This window comes from Phodopus roborovskii, unplaced genomic scaffold, assembly GCF_943737965.1.
Source record: "Phodopus roborovskii unplaced genomic scaffold, PHOROB, whole genome shotgun sequence".
Lineage (NCBI taxonomy): Eukaryota > Metazoa > Chordata > Mammalia > Rodentia > Cricetidae > Phodopus > Phodopus roborovskii.
The window spans coordinates 9,354,470-9,375,148 of record NW_026126563.1 but is presented as its reverse complement, the minus strand read 5'-3'; the positions used below and the strand labels follow the sequence as shown (position 1 = coordinate 9,375,148).

Here is a 20,679-nt window from a genome sequence, read left to right as displayed (position 1 = left end):
AGGTTTATAAATTCAAGGCCAGCCTAGACTACATTAGCAAGTTCTAGGCTAGCCCTAATTACCTACAAAAGAAGACCCTGTTTCAAAAACACTAATAAAAAAAAAGAAAAGAAAAGAAAATCCAAGAAACAAAAGTGAAATGTTAGTTTGTAAGTATTCTTACACAAGCATCTCAAAACCAAAGATCATTTTGGATTGGTCCACACTCAGCATCATCCCTACCTACAGAACACTTCCACTAACTAGCATCCCTAGTCTCTCTTTATAAAAGGTACTGAAATCCAGAATAGAACTTCCTCATGTGTCCTAGACACCTAGAAACATCATTCTTCACTTAGACCATGTTGGGCAATGCACCAAACATGGTTTATTCCTTTGAGTATTTCTATGACTATAGTAACATACAACAAAGCCCAGAGAAAATTTCTTTCATCTCTGTTACACATCATCTCTCCAATCCCCAAACATGAAGAGAGGGTGTCTGTCCTGTTGCTACTGAGGAACCTCAAGTGGTCCCCATTCCCCCATCAGGCCGATGACCACTGCCATTATGCACAAAACATCGGGAGGAGAATGAGGGGACAGACATCACTCAGATAATGAGATAGGAAGTTAGTCTGAAAGGAAGTTCTGAGGAATCACCTAGCCAAGGAACCTTGGAAAGCAACCTGCACATGGTAGCTACTAAGGTAACAAGGAGCAGGCTTGAGGAATTGAAGGAAAGGGACAGGAGTCCACGTCCAGAAAGCAGACTGGATTTTAGAAGAACCCACTTTTAAAAAACACCAGTTTTACTACAAAAATACAAATTTATATCTGTAAGTGGCAAAATGTTTCAGCATACTTGTCTCTTTTGTTTTTTGTTTTTTTTGGTTTTTTTTTTTCATTACTATCAAGGAAGAAAATACAAATCCAGAACCATTTGAATGAATAAGAAAGCAGCCCAGGCATCTCTTTAAAAAGAACTGTTAATAGAATCCAAAAAAAAATTTTAAAAGTGTTATCTTTGGAAAAGCAACCTTAAGTATCAAAAGCTGTGAGTGTATTTTTTCTCCAGAATAACATCAAAAAGCTATTTTAACAAAAAGAAAAATGTTAAGGGGGGGGGGTGCTAAACAGAGATGAAATTGTTTAGGAATTATGGCATTTTTAAAATAAAAATCAACCAGTCTGCTTTAAACGTCTTACACTATACTCATTTCAATTATTAAAACTGAGGAATGTCATAAAGTTCCTACCATGAAAATAGTTTTAGAAATCACACTGTCTTTTCTTCATACTGATAAACAACAAGTCATTTTGTTCAGAAACAAAGTTACTTATGATGGATACAAGAGTTTCGTTTGAAAGGATCAAGAGGTAAAGGGGGGTGAAATGCTTCAAGATTCTCAGAATACTTAAAAGCTGGTCAAAAGAAAATGACAGTTTAACATTTCAGCATTATCTAAGGAGAAAAGAAAGCACTGAGTCAAGCGAACTAAGTCAAAAATATCCCACTATTACTTACAGAGATAACTAAAGGAACCTAGAAATGTAGGCACCAGGCATCTGAAGAGGTTGCCTTCTGCTTTAAGTTCTCAGATCTGCAGACACTGACTGAAGCACACACTACAGATGCCAGAGAGTACACACTAGTGTAACCTCTCCAAGTCTAGCTCCTCGATAAAGATTCATTCATTCACTATTTTAGTCCCTTCTTTAAACTGACACCGTCTACAATTTGCCATTTTCCCAATTCTCCTTGATTTTTAACATGATAACCAGTAGAGCACAAAAGGAAAAGACAGATGTTTAGGTTTACAGTGGTGTTTTATGTCCCTTTTCAATATACCAATTCCAAAACTGAAAACCATCCTAAAAATATTGTGTAAAATTTATTATTCTATCCGCAAACTAACACTGCTAATTTTATTATAGAAATATTATTTCTTGACAGGAATAGAATGAATTATCTGGTAGGAAATAACTAACATTACAACAAGAGTCCTCAATAGAGTAACAAGAAACATTTCTTTTTTCAAACATTTTATTTAATCTGTAAGTTACACTCCAGATGCACAGGTGTATAAAGGATATAAAGAGAATGCAATAAAATAAAACCAGCAATTTCATAACATTCTTTTCAAACCTTCAGAATACATTTCTTGGAGGTCATTCCTTTGTTGCTTATTACAATTCTGTATGATACCATAGAGACCTAATTCCATACTTTGCGCTCTAGTCTGATGCTGACTCTAACTTCTCTAAACGTCAAAGGAAGTAAGAACAAAAATTACAATCCCCCCTCCAAAAGCATAGAATGAAGTAGTTTTCAATGTTATTTACGTTTATAAATTCATATACTTTCTAGATAAACTGACACATTTCTTGTCTATGCTATGATTAAAGGCACCTATGCCATGTTTTAAAAAGAATCGGAGAGAACCTAAAAAAGAATTTCATAGGACAAATCAATAAAATACATTTAATGTTAAATTTAATAAATTTGGTAGAACTACTTTTGATACTATACTTACTGACATGTTGCATAACACAAAATCTTCTTACCACCCCAAACATTATTTAAATCATTTTTAAAAGAATAAAAAGGCATAAACTAAATACAATAAAATACTTTCAGAAGATTGCCTTTTGTTAAGGTCATTTGCCCATAATTTTTTTATTATATGCATGTGAAGACAGACTACCATTTTTCCTGTAACTGTGGTCTAATCACCATTAGAGAAAGCCAACTGCTTACTAAAAATGTGATGATAACAACTGTAACCCTAGAACTTAAGAGGCAGAGCCAAGAGAATCACAAGTTCAAGATCAGCCTTGGCTACAAAGTGAGCTCAGGTCAACCTGCATTAAGGAATCCCTGTCTTAAAAAAGAAACAGATAAAATGAAAAATTAAGAAAAAAAAGAGGAAGAGAAAAAAAAAAAAAGAATTATCAGTAATAGTCAAGCAAGGTGACAAGGACCCGCAATCCCAGGATGAAGCAAGGAGGGACAGGGGGATTACAAATTCAAGGGCAGCTACATACAAGACCTTGTCAATTACAAAACAAAGGTTTAGCGGTAATATCAACCTAAGATGACTTGCTGAACAAAATAATTTACATATTTTTATTAACAACCACAATGTATTTGTATGCGTCATATAAGCTTTCATAAGCCTAGAAATGCCTATACTCAGAGGCCCTTGCTTAAAACCTACATAACAGTAAAGCAATAAACAAAATACGTGTGTGTGTGTGTGTGTGTGTGTGTGTGTGTGTGTGTGTGTGTGTTTGTGTGTTGCTTTTTAAAGACATTTTTAAAGCTAGGAGCTCATTATATAGCCCTCGATAGCCTAGAACTTGTTATGTACACTAACTGGCCTGAAAGCATAGCAGACTAAACTTGAACTCAGATCCATTCTCTTCATCTCCCAAGTACTAGAATTACAGGCATGGACCATCACGCTAAAGCTAGATCTCTTATATTTTTTTTATTCAGCCTGTTAGCAGTAATTTCTGTCCAAAGATACTGTTTTAAAATAAAAGCCCTTCATCTCTCTAGTTTAATTACCATAACTAAGTTTATATTGAGCAACATTTTCCTTTGTATGTAAGGAAGCAACAAATGAGCCAGGCAGTGGTAGCACACACCTTTAGTCCCAGCACTCGGGAGGCAGAGGCAGGCAGATCTCCCTGAGTTCGAGACCAGCCTGGTCTACAAGAGCTAGTTCCAGGACAGGCTCCAAAGCCTGTCTCGAAAAACTAAAAAGGGGGTGGGGGAAGCAACAAACAGACAGCGTATTGATGACTAGATCCATTCCTATTACTATAGACTACAACATAGGAATTTGCATCTAGACACTCATCAAATTCATTTTAATGAATTCAGAATTAAGGTGATAGGTATATATGTGTAGGCATACACATCCCTGAGATTAGACTCCTTTTTCTGACTTGGGAAAAATAACAAAACATAAAAAAGGAGGGAAGAAAAGAAGGAAGGACGGGTAAAAAATTAAAAATAAGTTCCTATTTTTAAAAACTTCATGTAAGGGGCTAGAGAGATGGCTCTGCAGTTCAGAACACTTGCTCTTACAGAGGACCAGGGTGCAGCCCCCAGTACTCATATGGCTCACAACCATCTGTAACTCTAGTTCCAGGAGACCTATGCCCTCTTCTGACCTCAGAAGCAACAGACCCACATATGCTACATATGCATACTTTTGAGCAGAGCACTTATACATATAAAGTTAATCTTTTAAAACTTAGAAACTCATGCAAAATATTTAATCTTAAGCTTCTAATTTCTTATGTATTCCAAACTAAAATTTTACTTGAACTTTTAAGGTTACCTCAATTTTAATAATGTTTGTAAAATATATATCAATATAATTGTTACTGTCTCATAAGTGGCTCTAAAAACTAGATTACTTTAATCTGCTACTTGGAGTCTCTTCAAATGATTAGATATGTAATGCTTCAGAATGCTAAACTAGTAAACACCAGGGAGAAAACACACTACAGAAACATTGTTAGAATACATAACTTAATGAGGGGATTATGTCCTTCAAATGGCTCAAAATAAAGTGAAATACTGTGAGGAAATAAAATAGTCAGTAAAAGAGTTATAACTAAACATGTTCCCTAACATTTGCCAAATAACATAAATGGAGTAACAACTTTTTGATTATCTAATTCTCTATCCCATGAAAAAAATGAAATAGATAAAAAGAAAATTCTATGTGTAGCTATTAAGAAATGTCATAGCCCAGATAAAGGATTACACTCTCACATAAAAGCATTTCAGCAATGCTTGGACTAGTGTTGGGGTTTGAAAGACGCTTCCTGCCATGACTATCCATTTACAGACTACAAGTAAATGCAAACAGGATATGTGTTCTATCATTTTTAGATTGCTGGACAACTACAGGAATCCGTGGGAAGTGAAGGGTAGACCACTAGGCACTTAAATAACAGCTACATTAAACTGCTACCACTTAACCTGGAAACAGTTCTCATTCATTTTAAGAATACTGACATCTACCTCACTGAAGGCAAATTTAATAACCCACTTCTTTAAATTACTGTTAACACAAACTCAAATTGTTTTGAAGGAAGATTTTTTTTTTTTTTTTTGAATCTGTGCAATCTGGAAATGGTGCCATTGTCAGAGCAAAATCTATTCCCAAAAAACCAACAATCCTTAAGATGGTTGTAATGTATTATCTTCAAGGCACTGTGTGAAAACCACATCAGAATAAAAGTTTTTGTTCATGTTTCTACTGCAAAATTACTCTTAAGGCGAACCCCTACAAACTGTATAATGCCAAGTTTAGTCTAATTCTTAATATTTTAATATATATTCTTTGAATTACATCCATGTGTTATGGAGTTCCTTCTTTTACCAAAACCCACTTCCCCATTTTTATCCAAACTTTTGCAGAAGACCTCCCAAAATGACAAGTATTTAACATACCTTCAAATAGTCAAAATGGTATTCTATTACCTGAAAATGACTACTACTTTAAAATCCCAATTAGTTGAATTTTCCTTGTTTTATTTATATGGCCAGGTGATTGCACATGCCTTTAATCTCAGTTCTTGGGAAGTAGAGGCAGGTGGATCTCTGTGATTTCAAGGCCAGCCTGATCTAGTTACAGGCCTGCCAAGGGTTATATAGTAAGACGCTATCTCAAAAACAAAATCAAACAAAAATCTATAGAGCTCTCACTCAACAACAAATATGAGACTATATCCAGTCAATATAATCAATACAATCAAAAAAATTCTTACAGGTTATTTCTAAAAGAATTGTTCTTTTTATTTTAAAAATAAATGTAATTTTCAGTTACTTATTACTTGCTTACTATGTTAAATATTTTTATCAGAAAGCAAAACAGAACTCATTAAGTTTATGCATGCATTAGAAAGTCATGGAAGCATGCTGAAATTAAAGTAATATAAGTCTACTTCTAGTAGAAGTTGTGATTCCAGAATGAAAGCAAAGACAAAATAAATTCCCTCTGAAAACATCTCAACTTCAAGGAAAGATTATTTATTGATCAAAGTCCAGTCAGTTATCCAAAGGCAGGACATTCTTTCTGTTGTTAGAAGATCTAAGCATGTATGTATTAATAGCGAAGGCAGGACATTTTTTCTGTTGTAAGAAGATCTATGCACGTATGTATTAATAACAAAGGCAGGACATTCTGTTGTAAGAAGGTCTATGCACAAATGTATTTATAAAATCTGACATAGTCTGTAACTGTATTCTTCAGAGAAACCCCCATCAGTTATAATGAACGCCTGTATCTTTTACAGGGGAAAAATCTTGATGCTCAAACCTTATCTCCATTGATCAACAATGAAGTTCATAAACTCTGAACTCATTACACAGTAATGAGGACATCAATCTACAAAGACATTCTTAGGTAAGAACATATTAAACTTTCTACAGTTAACTCACAGTTCTCATACACTATGTTTTAAAAATAAAAAAAATTACAAGTATTTGTTTAATTCAAATTTTCTAAGACAAAGGAAAACCTTGGCTGAGTCTGTCACTATTAATTTAAAAGTTGCAAATATCTGCATGCTCAATGATACCTTCCTGGCATGTCTGAGGTCCTGGGTCACATCTCAAGACTACCAATAAGAAAAACAATGGGCTTGGAATGTAGCCCGGTTGTCAGAATGTCTGCTTAGCATGCATGAAGGCTTGGGTTGGCTCCTGAGCACATCATAAACTGGGTGAGGGAGATGGGAGAATCATAAATTCAAGGGCATCCTCAGCTACATTACTAGTTCAAGACCATCCTGTGCTGTAAGAAGTCCTCTCTCAAAGTGAGTAGGGAAAGAGGTAACAGTCTTTTCCCCACATAAGATTACTGAGAAATATTAAGATGAATTATAGGTTTCAATTTCTTACATGCAAACTTCTAAATATACTACTCAGTCTACAAAACATAGAATTTGGTGTGTGTGTGTGTGTGTGTGTTTTACTAAGTTGATGTAATTGCATACATAAGAGAAATTTTTTTCAATGATGTAAAGGAAAAGGCCAAGTTTCTCTAAAAGATAGTATAACTTAAAAAAGATAGTATAACAATAGCAAAATTATGTATCCCTATTGAAGACTTTCATGCCAATTTAGCTGTTTCTCAACCAATCATACATCTACAAATCCTCAAAAAGACTGGCCAAAAAAAAAAAAAAAAAAAAAAAAAAAAATCGCACATACAGACCCATCTATGATGCTGCAGACTCCCGCTTTTGCTTTAGGGGCGGGGATTATTACACAGTAGGATGACTCTGAGCTGCTACTCCTTCCCCCTGCCTCCTGCTTCCCAACCCTGGGATTAGAGGCATACATCACCAAGCCCAACAAGCCTGTCCATTCTATCGTATTTATTCCCTTTGTCACACTCCATGGGACTTTTAACACAACCAACCAAAGATTATCTATTTCAGTCTAAGGAATGAAAACAAAATTAAAATGAAAACAAAATTAAGAACAAAATAAACTTTTTCACTAGAAACTTGAAAACCATTCCATTCCACTGACTGATCCTTGCCAGGGTCAATTTTAAGTTGAAGATTAAAGTTGATCTGTGTAACAGATGGAAAGTATGTATGGCCCCGTAAGGGCACTCTTGTTTTCCTTGGTTTCAGTTACCCTAGAGTCAACTGAAGACAGAAGTAATAAAGAGGAAAATGCAGAAATGACTAGTTGACAAATTTTAATTCACACAATATTCTGAGTAGTGTGGTGAAATCTTCCACAGCTGTGAACTCGGGCTCTGAACCATTCCTTTCTCCAGAGTATTCACAAGGAAAGCCACCATCTCAGTTAAGAGAATATTTCAGTGTTAACAGCACTTGTGCTCAAGGAGCCTTTGCATAACAGCCCAACTCTAGGCCAACAGTATTCACCCCACCATGTAGGCATGATGTCTCCATCTCACTGCATCACAGTAAGGGTGAATATACTCCAACAGGACTTTAAGTGTACTGTTATAATTTTTCTAATTTCATTAATGTGCTTAATTTATAAACTAAGCTTTACAGTGATGTACATACAGAAGAAGAAGAAGAAGAAGAAGGAGGAGGAGGAGGAGGAGGAGGAGGAGGAGGAGGAGGAGAAGGAGAAGGAGAAGGAGAAGGAGGGAGAAGGAGAGGAGGGGGGGGGAGAAGGAGAAGAAGAAGAAGAAGGAGGAGGAGGAGGAGGAGGAGGAGGAGGAGGAGGAGAAGAAGAAGAAGAAGAAGAAGAAGAAGAAGAGTATATAAAGGGCAAGGTACTACATGCAGTTTACAGCATCCACTGGAAATCTCAGGGCACACCCTCTCCCAAGAAGGGGGGACTACTACACTATTTTTCCTCATGCAGGACGACAACCTGCAGTAAGCTGGCCTTTCCTACAATACTACCCTGCTCCCCTTAAGGAAGGATTTTGCTATAACTCAGACGGACTTCACACTCATGGTCCTCCAGCCTCAGTCTCTTAAATGTTATGATTATAGGCCTGTACCATCATGCTTTGGTATCCCATACAGTATGCTGCATATAACTGGTACAAAAGTAAATATTTACTCAATAAAGTAATGTATGCTTCCCATGTACATTATATTATAATTTAATGAAGACTATTGACAAATTAATTCGTTAAATAACAAGGAATATAAAAATGTTCATGTAGTTTATTCTTTCATAATCGTACAAAAATTACAAGATTTGAATCAGCAAATTGACTAATGTTCATGGGATGAATGAATGGTTTATGGTATTTTCAAATTATAAGCTAACTTTGAGGTTTTACTAATTATCTTTTTATTAAAGTTTTATTTAGTTTTTTTTTTTTTGCATGAATAGGCACAAAATCATTCCTTCCTATTGCTGCAAAAATATGGTTTATGTTCCAACCTAAAAAATAAAATACAAGATAAAACTTAGAAAATTGCTGCTTTCTTTTTTAAATACTTTTGCTTTTTGTTTGTTTTTGGAAACAGTTTCACATAGCCCAAGCTAGCCTCATACTTGCTAAATAGCTGTAGAGGCTTTGAATTCCCTGTATTTTTGCCTCCCTATCTCCCAAGTGCTGGGATTATGGGTACATGCTGTCAGGCTTAGCTAGGAATACCTAATTTAAAAAGAAAAACCAAAACCAACCTGTTTGATATAAACTCTTTAAAATACCATCAAAAGAAAGTTTTAATAGACAAAAGTATACTTTTTCCTTAAGCCATAAAATGGGCAACACACTAGTGACAAGTTCATAGGTGATTCAGAAATGCTTCCATTTTATGTCTTTGATAATTCTAAAATATTGTCAACCTTCAAATGGGTAAGGGATGTAAGTAGTAACAAAGGGTTCTTGTGGCAGCACTTGCAAGCTGGACATCAGCATTTAAGGACCTGGCTGGATAGGGGGTAACTCCTGGAGTAAGACACTATGTTTTGGGTTCCCTGGGTTCAAGGACTGCTCACTGTCTTCCCCAGTGTCAACATGAGTTAGTTTCCCACCTATATTCAGGACTTCCACCTGGCCTGTCTCTATACCTCAGCAAAACAGTTCCTGGCACCTTCTAGAACAGCGCCTACGCAGTTCCTATCACATACCACAGCTCCTGTCAAGGAGTCTTGGCATTTCCTATTTCCTTGAACACTCACTCAAACACTCAAATACAACTGATGTCAGCGTTAAGACACTGAGGCCACTTAGTAGAACATTAATAATTTAGAAAAGTGTATTTTTAATTAAACAGATTTAACTCAGGAAAGTGACAACAGCATTTTTTTGTTTTTGTTTGTTTGTTTGTTTGTTTGTTTGTTTTTAAGCCTGATAAGCAGTGTTGAAATTCACTAGAAAAGCCAAAGTAACTTATTATAAGGAAATTAATAAAAATTACTAATATCATATGGTATTACCCTTTTTCATGAATTCAGTGATCTGGGAAAATTTGTTCTCTTACTGGACAACTGTCTTTACCTGCAATTAACTAGTTTTTAGTTTTTGATAAACTTAAGAACCCGGAGTAGCTTAGTAATACCACAAACCAAACAGCTCCAAGATATCTAAGGTTTATTTTTTTTTTAAGTTTTGAAGACAATCTTAATGTGCAGCTTTAGTTGGGAGCCACTGTATATTTGACTGTTTTAATGGCATTGGCTTTAGAACCCTAAAAGGTAACACTTTGTCAGGTGAGCAAATAACCAGTCATCACAAGGTAATTCTCACCTAACTGAAAACTTTTGTTTTCTAGTTGTATAGAAAACCACATAAAGAATGTACAGATATATGTGTAGTTCTGGGCCAGTCTCACAAAAAACCTTAGTGTCAGCCAGGGTGTTAAAAGGACTATATGTCCCTGGGAGCAGGAGTCTTGTTTTTAAGTTTGGGGTATGTGGGTTAAGTACGCAGGATGTACAGTATTTGCCTAGCATGCATGAAGCCTGGGTTTAATTCCCAACATGAACCCTATGTGGTAATGCACTCCTATAATACCAGTATTTGGAAGAGGGAGGTAGGGGAGTCAGAAGTTCAAGATCATCCTCAACTAGATGTCAACCTGGGCTACAATGAGACCCTGCCTCAAAAATAAATAGATAGGAAAATAAATAAGTAAATTATAGGGCACAGTACAAATCATATTTATCCCCTATATAATAATTCTAAGTTGTCCTGCAGTAAAGAAACTTGTTTTCACATAATCTGTCATATTCCAAATATGTGAACAACAGGTATTAATATTCTACAGAAGAGTGGCCTCACAGGATTCTAGTTTAAGATACGGCCCTACACAAACTGTTCATCCTTGAGCTGGTCTGCTTTGGTTTAGTCCTCTTAGTCCTCTAACAAAACTAACAGTATTAAAGTCTTCATTTTCAGGACCAATATTAAATAGACTGTCTTCTCACACTACTCTTGACTACACTATCTACAATAACTTTTCTATCCAACACCCATTCAGTCTTTATCTCCTATATGCTTTATTATTGTTGTGGTAGTTGGCATTATTAGTATTGGTATATTATACATATTAATATATCTTAGTATGTACTAGTAATATTAGTAATATATTGGTATATATGAATATATACTACTATATACTATTATTACATAGTGTAGAACAACCTAGTAACAATTAATGCATTTATTATCTGGCTCCTTAGGGAAGAGTATATTTTTTGTGAGGAAAGAAACTTCATTCACTATTATGCTCCCAACATAGTGTATTAAGTATGCAAAATACTTGTGAATAAAATGGATTCACTGATAAAATTCTACCGACTGATGGAATCAATGTTGGACTTCTACCACCTGCCTACATCAAGAAAGCATATGAACAGTTGTGGACTTGGAATGGAGCTCGATGAGGGAGCATGTGCAAGGTCTTGGTTGGGTTTGATGCCCAGCACCACCAGAAATAAACAAACAAAACTGAAAAATACAATCTTATGAACTGTTCTATTATGTTTACTCCAGGTTATTTCTAAAAGCATGGCTCACTTTATTGTTTAGTGGTTATTTACGAAGATGCAAAAGAATGGCTCATTATCAAGAATAACTGTAGACACTAAGAACTTTTTATTTATGCTATCCTCTTTTCTATAGCTACATGCTGCGGCAAATTTTTAGCCCCATTTTACTTATCAATAAAAACCTCCTCAAGTTTGTTACCTACATTTCTTCCAACTTCATCTTACCCCTTTTCTTCTGACTATCCATTATCTCCACTTTAAAAAAGAAAAAAAGAGCCTTCTCTTGACATACATGATCCTTTGAGAAGGATGTATCTTCTCCTATCATATATTTAGCTTAGGAAAACCAGACCAAATAGAATTTATATTTCCCTGTGGCTTTTGAGATAGTGTCTCAAATGTTTTCCGCTGGCTTAACTTGCAATCACTCTGCATCAGCCTCCTAGGGGCCGTGTGTGACTACAGAGTGTTATTATACCTAAACTTTGTACTCCTCTCTTTGAGGCAGGGTCTCATTAGGTGGCATAGGCTAGCCCTGAACTCGCTATACAGCTAAGCCTTTCATTAAACTCCTGCCTTAGCCTCTGGAATGCTGGAATTATAGATGGGTACCACCCTGCTTGGCTTAAGCAGAATTTAAAGAATAATCTTTTTCCTTTTAGCCTCACTGCATGTGCTGGGTAAAAATAAGTACAGGGCAGAAAACCAGTAAGCAGAGATGATCTCTAAAATACTGGTATTACCTATTTCTTGATGAATATATAGTAGGTATTTAGAAACTGAATTCTGAATTCAGGAAATAGTGAGAGAACATTTTACTGAGGACTATAACAGAAGTCCCAGCCTCAAAGAGGGGACTGACAGCCATAAACACCAACAAATATGAATTTTGAGGACTAAAATCAAAGGGCATCTTTGTCAAAATTCACAGAACTTAGAAAAAAAAACAAAGTGAACATTAACAGTACATAAAGGACTTTAGGTGATAATAGAAGGTCAATGTGGCTTCATCATTGTTTTTAAAAAGTGTACACTTTAATTTGTGTTATTGATAGTGTGGAGGCTATATGTGAAGGCAGGAACTTGGAGGAACTCTGCTCAACTGAAAACTATTAAAAAGTAGTTTGTTTTAAAAAAAAATAAAAACAGGGCGGTATTCTTTCTTAAGTAAACAGGGTCTTTGTATTTACACTAAGGTATAGTCTGTGTTGTACACACAAAGTTAGCATGGGCACTCACTTTAGATAAAAAGGATGGAAATAATGTATCTTTATGCTTTAACATGAGGCTACTAATTTAACATGCATGCACCGTAGCACCCAGATAACCCCTTAAACAATGTATGCTTTAAAAACACTTAGGGTCGGCATGGTGGCAAATGAGATGGAGGCAGGAGGACCTTGTCAAGGCAGTTACCTAATAAGACACTGTCCAAAAACGCAAACATTTCACTTAAATGGAGAAAGAGGTGCCCACCCAATTAATTAATACAGAACTCTGATTTCGAATAATCAGAGCCCATTTGTTAGAACATCGCACCCACTGGCAACTCAGGTGGCCAGACTACCAGGTAGTTTAACATTCTCCCTCTCACCACACAGCCTGGCTGACTTAACCGAACAGTTCGCCTGGAGAGCTGTAAAGGAACTGGTACCTAGGTTTAGACCCCAGAAGAATCCAATCTGATTGGGCTGGAGTGTGGCCTGGGCACCAACAGTTTTAAGTGGCTATTAAAACACATAACTAGGTTAAAACCTGCATGACTCTTTTAGACTAGTCTGCATTTGCTAAGCTCAGAACAGTTTTCACCTGAATGTTCTGCCTCTGTGTTGTATTAGCAATATTATCTACCAAACAGCTGCCAAACTAATTCCAAATTACAGAAAACATATTTACATTAAACACGTGAGGCTTTTAGCCACTGAGGGTCAGTCACTTCCTACTCAATCTAGGAGTAAAGTCAATGACTAGTGCTTCATGGGGTCCTTAGAGTCTAAAGTTCTACTATGAGTCACCACCACTTGGATTAATATCAAAACTTTCCAAACAATTAAATACCCAATAGACTAAAAACTCCTACAGATTAAGAAGGGGGGGGGAGACACATGCCAAAAAGAAAACATATGAAGAACATGAAAACTGTTTACCAAAAAAGAAACAAGTCGCAAAGGTAGTTTTTCAACTTCACTACATAACAAAGGAATACAATTAACCTGAAGCTCCAATTCTTCACCAAATCAACAAGAATATCTATAGAAATACATAAATATTCAAACTCAAAGATACAATAACTGTATTTTTAAACATAGTTTTAAACTATATGGTCAGGAGCTCTAAGTGTTCATACTTATAACAACAGAATATAAAAACAGCCCAAATGGCAAGCATTAGGGAAGTTATTTTTATAGCTAACTAAATTATTCAAAATCCAAATAATCTAGAGGATAATGTACTAAAGGTTCAAAAATGCAATGTTATAAAGAAAATCAACACAGAAGTATACCCAGTATGACAAATTTTGTTAGATATTGTAGACAACAACATACTCAAATATTAAAGTGGAATTATAGGGGGCTGGTTAAGTGGTTAAAAGCACATGTTGCTCTTGCAGAAGACCCGAGTTCAATTCCAGGCACCCACATGGTGGCTCACAGTCATCCATAACTCTAGTTCCAGGGGGTCAAAAACCCTCGTCTCACTTCCACAGGCACTGGGCACATACATAGTCCACACACATGCATTCGGGCAAAACATCTGTACACATAAAAATAAAAATAAAAAACTTCAAAGTCATTTTTAAGAGGTGAAATTATGGTAACTTAAAATTTTACTACTATTTTTAAAAAGATGTGTGTGTGTGTGTGTGTGTGTGTGTGTGTGTGCGCGCGCGCGTGTACATGTGTGCACAAAGGCTAGAGGCATCAGATCCCCTGGAGCTAGCGTTAGAGGCAGTTTTGAGTCATTCAATGTGAGTGACTAGGAATTGAACCTCTGAAAGAGCAGTACTCACTCTTAACCACTGAGCCACCTCTCAACCCCAAATTTGTTGCTTTTTAAGAATGTCTAATTCTAGATGAGAATCACTTAAGTATAATAATCATAGAAAATAGCTAGACAAATTTGCCATGATGCATCTGAATACCATATTTATGGTGGACATTTAGTATAGAGATGCTAACTTCAGTAGGGCTCAGCTGGTCTGATGGCCTCACATGAATTAAAAATTCACGTGATTGTAGACAGCTGTCCTCAATAACCATCCTTACCTACTCCAGAAAATGTAAGCCAGCTGACACACTGACTCTTACCTGCCACATGGGGACCCCCTTTTGGGACCTCATTCTGAAAAAGCATTTATAAGATTATTAGACCACACAAAAAAAGTAGGCCATAATAGTCAAGATGAGACAAAGCTACCTGAAGGCTCACTTTATGTTATTAATGACAAGGAAGGGTTACAGGAGAAAGAAATGTTTTCTGGATGTCCATATATACAATGATGCAGATGTTTACTCAAGAAACTCATTCTTTGAACTGAAGTTTAATGCCCATTATTCTTATTAGCTAAAATCAAAACACTTCCAAGAAACTTTACAGAGCTAGAATGATTCTAGTGAACTATCCCCCCATGAAAAAATAATGTCCCATTCACAAACTATAAAAAAAGCATAAAACATAAATGTTCTAATCATAAAACTGCAAAGATAATATATAAAGCATATCAAAATCTCGAGAGATAAGCCAGGCATTTGATAAAAGCCTTAGTATTCAAGGTAACTATCACTTAGTATTTTTACATCAATTTATTATAAAATACTATAAATTTATCATAAAATCTCTAAGTCCTCCAAATGAAAGTACTGCCAGATTATCTTCATCATGTTCTTCCAAATATTAAAGCATCCATATCTCTAAAAACTTCAGGAAAACGGTACAATGTAATACTAAGCCTATCGGTTAATTCATTTTTTAAAAACTCTTCCCAAGTACATCAGACTAAATCAGTAAGCCTGTGCTACTCTGCACCATTGTCTGCATTCTTTAAAATATGCTGTTAAATTTCTGAGCATATAGTACAATCAGTACACTTCCTTCAAACAAAGCTTGTAATAAAGCATTTTCTGAATTACTAAACTGTCCAATTGCTCTCCATTCTGTGTAAAAGCTGGACTCAAAGTTCAGCATTTGATTCAGTTAGGCACATCCGATTTAAGCTCACGGAGTGTCCCAGTTGTTGCACTCAAGCTGGTTCACAGCACTTTTCAACAACTACCCTTGCTGCAAGGTTGAGTGCTCCTCCCGTCTTGCCCAAAGTCATAATATGACTCAGGAAATTAAAACCTATGTCTGTCACAGTAGAAATGTACAAGGTCACAGTTTTTCAGAGATAACAATATGGTTGACCTGACAAAAAACTTACTAAGTAGTATGAAAAAAAAAAAAGGAAACTATAGTAAATATTAATTTACGTCAATGTTTGATTAGTATACAATTCAGAATAGATGGCAAACAGAAGACCAGCATTTCAGTAATCTTAAAAAAAGTTATGATAGTCATGAAATGAATAAACAACACCTAGTCTATATATTAAGGAAATCAGGAGAGTGTTCATTAGACATTACTCATTTTACCTCTACAATGGGATTCTAGCTTTTAAAAGAGTTTTATTTGCCCACTTTCTCCCTTTCCATAAAGAAGGCAAAGTGCTGAGGAGGTTATATGAAAACTTGTTTATAACTGGAATTAAGTACCATACCAGGAGATCCATTATAACCTGATTCATAGATTAGAACAGAATATAAGAATACACAAACAATTTTGCAGGTATGTAAAGGCTTCCTTAAAAATATTATTAAATAGAAAACTAAAATATACCTAGAACATGCTTTAGAACAACAACCCAAAAGTCTGCTCCTTTCATTTAAATCTTTTCCCACTCATTTTAATATAAGGAACTACTAAAGGAATCCAACCAAGATGTTATCACAGTAAAAAGCATTTCTCAAGACCATTTAAACATATTTAATATGCTATATAAAAGAGACTTACTGTTAGAAGTTCATATATAGTACTTTTTAAATCATTCTTGCTATTTATATTTAGTTTACATGGTTAGGTATAAATTTAGATAACCAATATGATTTTTCTTAAATATTTTTTGTATACCAGCAATATGTTGCCTTATGCATAAAACAGAAAACTAAAAAGAAAAAAGTCATCTATAAAACTTTAGAAAACCAAAACTTTCCCCTTTTTAATGCAATAAACAATGTTGCCATGACCTATTAAGCATGTAACTTTACAAAATATTCCTAGTCATATAATTCTCTTCAATACTGAGAACTCGTCCCTTAAACCCATTCAGATACCATCTTCCTTCCTCTATGAAATCTCAAGACTGTCTCTGTGGCACACAATATCCAATGAAAGGGAAAGCAGACGTGTTAAAAATGTAATAACCCTTTTCTCTATGACAGCTGAAACAGGCCAATTTCTAGATAACTTTTAAAGCCTGGGAGACTAAGGGGAAAGTTTTTTTTAAAAAAAGCATTCTTTACAATTTGAGTGACAAGGTAGGATAAAAAAAATGTGCAATATGGGTAACTGGTTTATCATCCACTAAACCTAGGGGGGAACACATAAAACTATTATTTTAGGAGGAACAATAATTAGAAAGCTTTAATGAAAGAATGTATTTATTATTCCAGACACCATAAGCTCAGTGCAGAGACTAGATAATAAAGCAAGGTGCCTATTCCTGAGGAAAATGTACTTGTACTTAGTATTAATGCTCAGCGGTGAGTATTAAATCTATGCAGTGCTAGAAAGGCAATGGTGGAAGTTCAGATAGTATGTTACAGAGAAAGACCTGTAAGAATCCCATTGCTTAGAAACTAATCTCGCCCCTGTCGTTAACCACTTAATGTTTTTGCTGATGTGCTAAAGTGCACTGGCAACTCAAAACAGGTGTGTTTGTTAAGTTGGCCATGTCTTGTTAATAGACTGCAGTCTTCGCATTTATAAGAGCTGCAGGTCTCCTGGATTTTCCAAGTGTCACACATCTAACTGAGTCTGACAGCTGAGAAAAGGAGAAAAGCCATCAGGTGCCTTACAGTCAGTTTAAAAAACATCCTCTACCTGGTATCTCTGCAGTGATTGTCTTGCTGCTCCCTGAAACCTCTTCTTCGTCATCTGACGAGCTCGTGCTTGAGTCACAAGTCAGGTCACTATCACTGGTACTACTGTCCTGCAGCAGGTTGTACTTCTTCCGTGCAGCAGCCTCCCGTTTCTGCCTCAGTAGTCTGATCCTTTCCTTGTGCTTTTGGCTCCGATGACCTTTAACCTTGGTGACTCTGCCATTCTGCTTATCACTGGATTGCCGGTTTTTCTTGGCAGCCATAGTAGATGTTTCACTTTCAGAACGGGACCGTCTAGACTTGCGCCCAACAGTGGCACCAGATACTCCTGAAGTATCTCCTCCTACTGCTACTTCTGCTTGAGAGGGTTCGTTCTCTTCTACAGAAGACAACGTATCTGAATCAGCCAAGTGACCACTAGAGGAGGGGGAAAGCATGCAATGATTAGAGGAGTCACTCTCATAAACTCGGCCAGCTGTGGGCTTGTCACTCTCTGTGGATGCTAACTGAGACTCTGAAGAGTCCCTTCTCAGTTCCATCAACAAACAGGGCATTGAAGAAAGCACTGTAGAGTCGGCTACGCCAGCCTTCGGAACTTGAGATCCCAGTTCTACAGAGCCCTCTTCCTCCTTGACTGTCTCTTGTTCAGAGGGTTTTGGTGGGGCTGCAGACTCAATGAGTTCTTCTACTTTTCCCACTGTCTCCTCCATCTTCATTTCAGAATTCCAAATTAAATCATGGAGCAGAGTCTAGGAAACGATATCAAAGATGCAACAGGAAAGCAGCCTGCATGAAAACACACAAAGTCAATGACCAGACATGGAAGAGTTAACCTATACAGTATGCTAGTTTTCTAAGCGGCAAGAGTTACTACTTAGGCAGACCTTTAAGATATTATATACCCATATTCTGCTTGACTGGCAGTCATACTCAAAGAACTTAATAGCAGCACAATCCTAGCAATCTTATCTACTAAAATCAGAACATTAATCCCATCTTGCTGTAATTACAGTAAGCAACCAAAGAGTTGAGTTAGAACTTAAGATAGGGCTAGGAAACAGGCACAGCACAGAGTGCTTGTTTAGGGTACCTGACGCCCCGAGTTCAATCCCCAAATAAGAAAGACTTAAAGCACTCAAGAAAGAAATCTTTGAAAACCTATAATGTATACTTGACTTTAGTATAAATGAAAACAATGGTTTAAAATACCACTTAATACCCCAAAGAAAGAGGAGATGTAACGGGCAGAAATATCTAATGTACCCTTATGGATTGCTAGGGGGGTTGATGGTGTGTTTCTTTATGCATGTGTGTGCAGGTGCATGTGCAGGCCAGATGACAACTTCCTGTGTCATTCCTCAAAAGCCATCCACCTGTTTTGTGAGACAGGATCCATCACTGGCCTGGAGATAACCAATTCCACTATGCTGGCTGGCCAGTGAGTTGTAGGGAAAGCCTGTCTTTGCCATCACAGCATGTGACATGGGTTCTGGGTATCAAAGTCAGATCCTCTGAATGAGTTAACTCCTCCCTGATTCCTTAAAAAGAAAAAAAAACAAAAAAAAACAAAAACAAAAACAGCAACAACAAAAACAAAAAATAAGATAACTACATGCTTTTGGTAAATGAGCAACCAAAGTAATTATATGCATCAATCCTGTCTGCACTCCCTCAATGGAAGCTGTCCCAAAGGAGGATTAAGAGACATGACCACTGGACATAGTAGCATACCGTGTAATATGGCAATTGCAAGGATGAATTTGGACTGAGTTGGACATCAGTATAGGCTACATATTGAGTGCCTGTCTCAAAGGACAGATTCTGCTGTTCTCTCCTTCCATCTATTGAGTGAGTCTCATGTCAGATGTTATGTTTCAAAAACAACAACCACTAAAATACAATTCAGTTACTTTGTGAACCCAGGAAATTCTCTGACTAGATTCAAGTTTAGGAAAAATTCCCTACACATTTTACACTTTATTTGCTAAATTTAGCACCCAATGTCCTCACCATTGCCATAATATCATGAGCAGAACATAACTTCTAACTACCAGCCTGTAATTTTATTAATTGATGGTTTTCCAGAGAATGCCAAGAATAAGCAAGGCAAACCACTCCCTCACCTTGTACACAGAATACAGAAGGCAAGGACCATGATGTCCCCTTAAGTCACAGGCACAAATATAATCATGATGGTATGCTAGTGAGGTATAATACAGCATCTCCATTACTTTAGTCTACCAACTATCAGTTCATTTATGACAGAAAACAGAAAATATCAGAAAAATCCTTTTATTGCTCTACCACTGGAAGCATCATTTTTTAATTCATACAAACATAGTATTCTATGTAGCATTTTTTGCTTTGCTTAGCCCTGTTCTCTAGTAAAATGGGCATTGTGGTAATTTCCTTAACAAACTTGGGAAAACTAAAATATTCCTGATAGAGCATTGACAAATTTGAGAAACTCTTGTGTAGCCTATTCTTAACATATTTGAATTACAACTAATTTTTTAATTAAATGAAAATAAGCATATATGTTTAACAATTCTAAAATAAATGTAACCATGCTGAAAATCAACAGAGGGAATACGAGCTAAATGAATAAACAGAAAGTGTCACAAATAAAGTATGCTAACAACATAAACTATTTGCATGTCTATGTAAAATAGCCTTGAATTAAAAAAATAAGACAAATTTTTCTGATAAAAATAAAAGAGTTGGGGCTGACAAGATGACTCAATGGGTAGCATAAAGGTACTTACCACCTAGCCATCTGTACTGGCCTGTCCTTGGGGATCTGACAGGATTTGCCCTCAGCTGCAGCCACTAAGAGCACCACCTGTGTGCATTCACTACCTTCCCTTTTAAAAGACCCTGCCCTCCTCTCTTTCTTTCTGTGCCCCCTCCCCCCTTTCCTCTCTCCCACTGCTCCTGTCCCTGGAGGCTGGTCTCCCCCATCTCCTTTTTATGATCCCTTTCCCTAATTAAAAGCAAACAAACAAACAAACCAAAAAGCTCCACTTGAACTCTGTCACATGGCATCTTTCTCTCTTGCATCACTTTTTTTTTAATTACAGC

The 20,679-nt window shown here is 36.3% G+C and overlaps 1 protein-coding gene across 4 annotated transcripts in view; it reads right to left on the bottom strand.

Annotated features, from left to right (window-relative positions):
- Ark2n (arkadia (RNF111) N-terminal like PKA signaling regulator 2N) overlaps nucleotides 1–20,679 on the bottom strand; it is a 71,404-nt gene that overhangs the window by 27,590 nt on the left and 23,135 nt on the right. For all 4 annotated transcript variants that reach the window (XM_051202261.1, XM_051202264.1, XM_051202263.1 and 1 more), the window contains exon 2: nucleotides 17,600–18,384. In XM_051202261.1, the coding sequence (XP_051058218.1) occupies nucleotides 17,600–18,314 (715 nt within the window). In that variant the 5' untranslated portion in view covers nucleotides 18,315–18,384. The remainder of the gene's footprint in view (nucleotides 1–17,599; nucleotides 18,385–20,679) is intronic.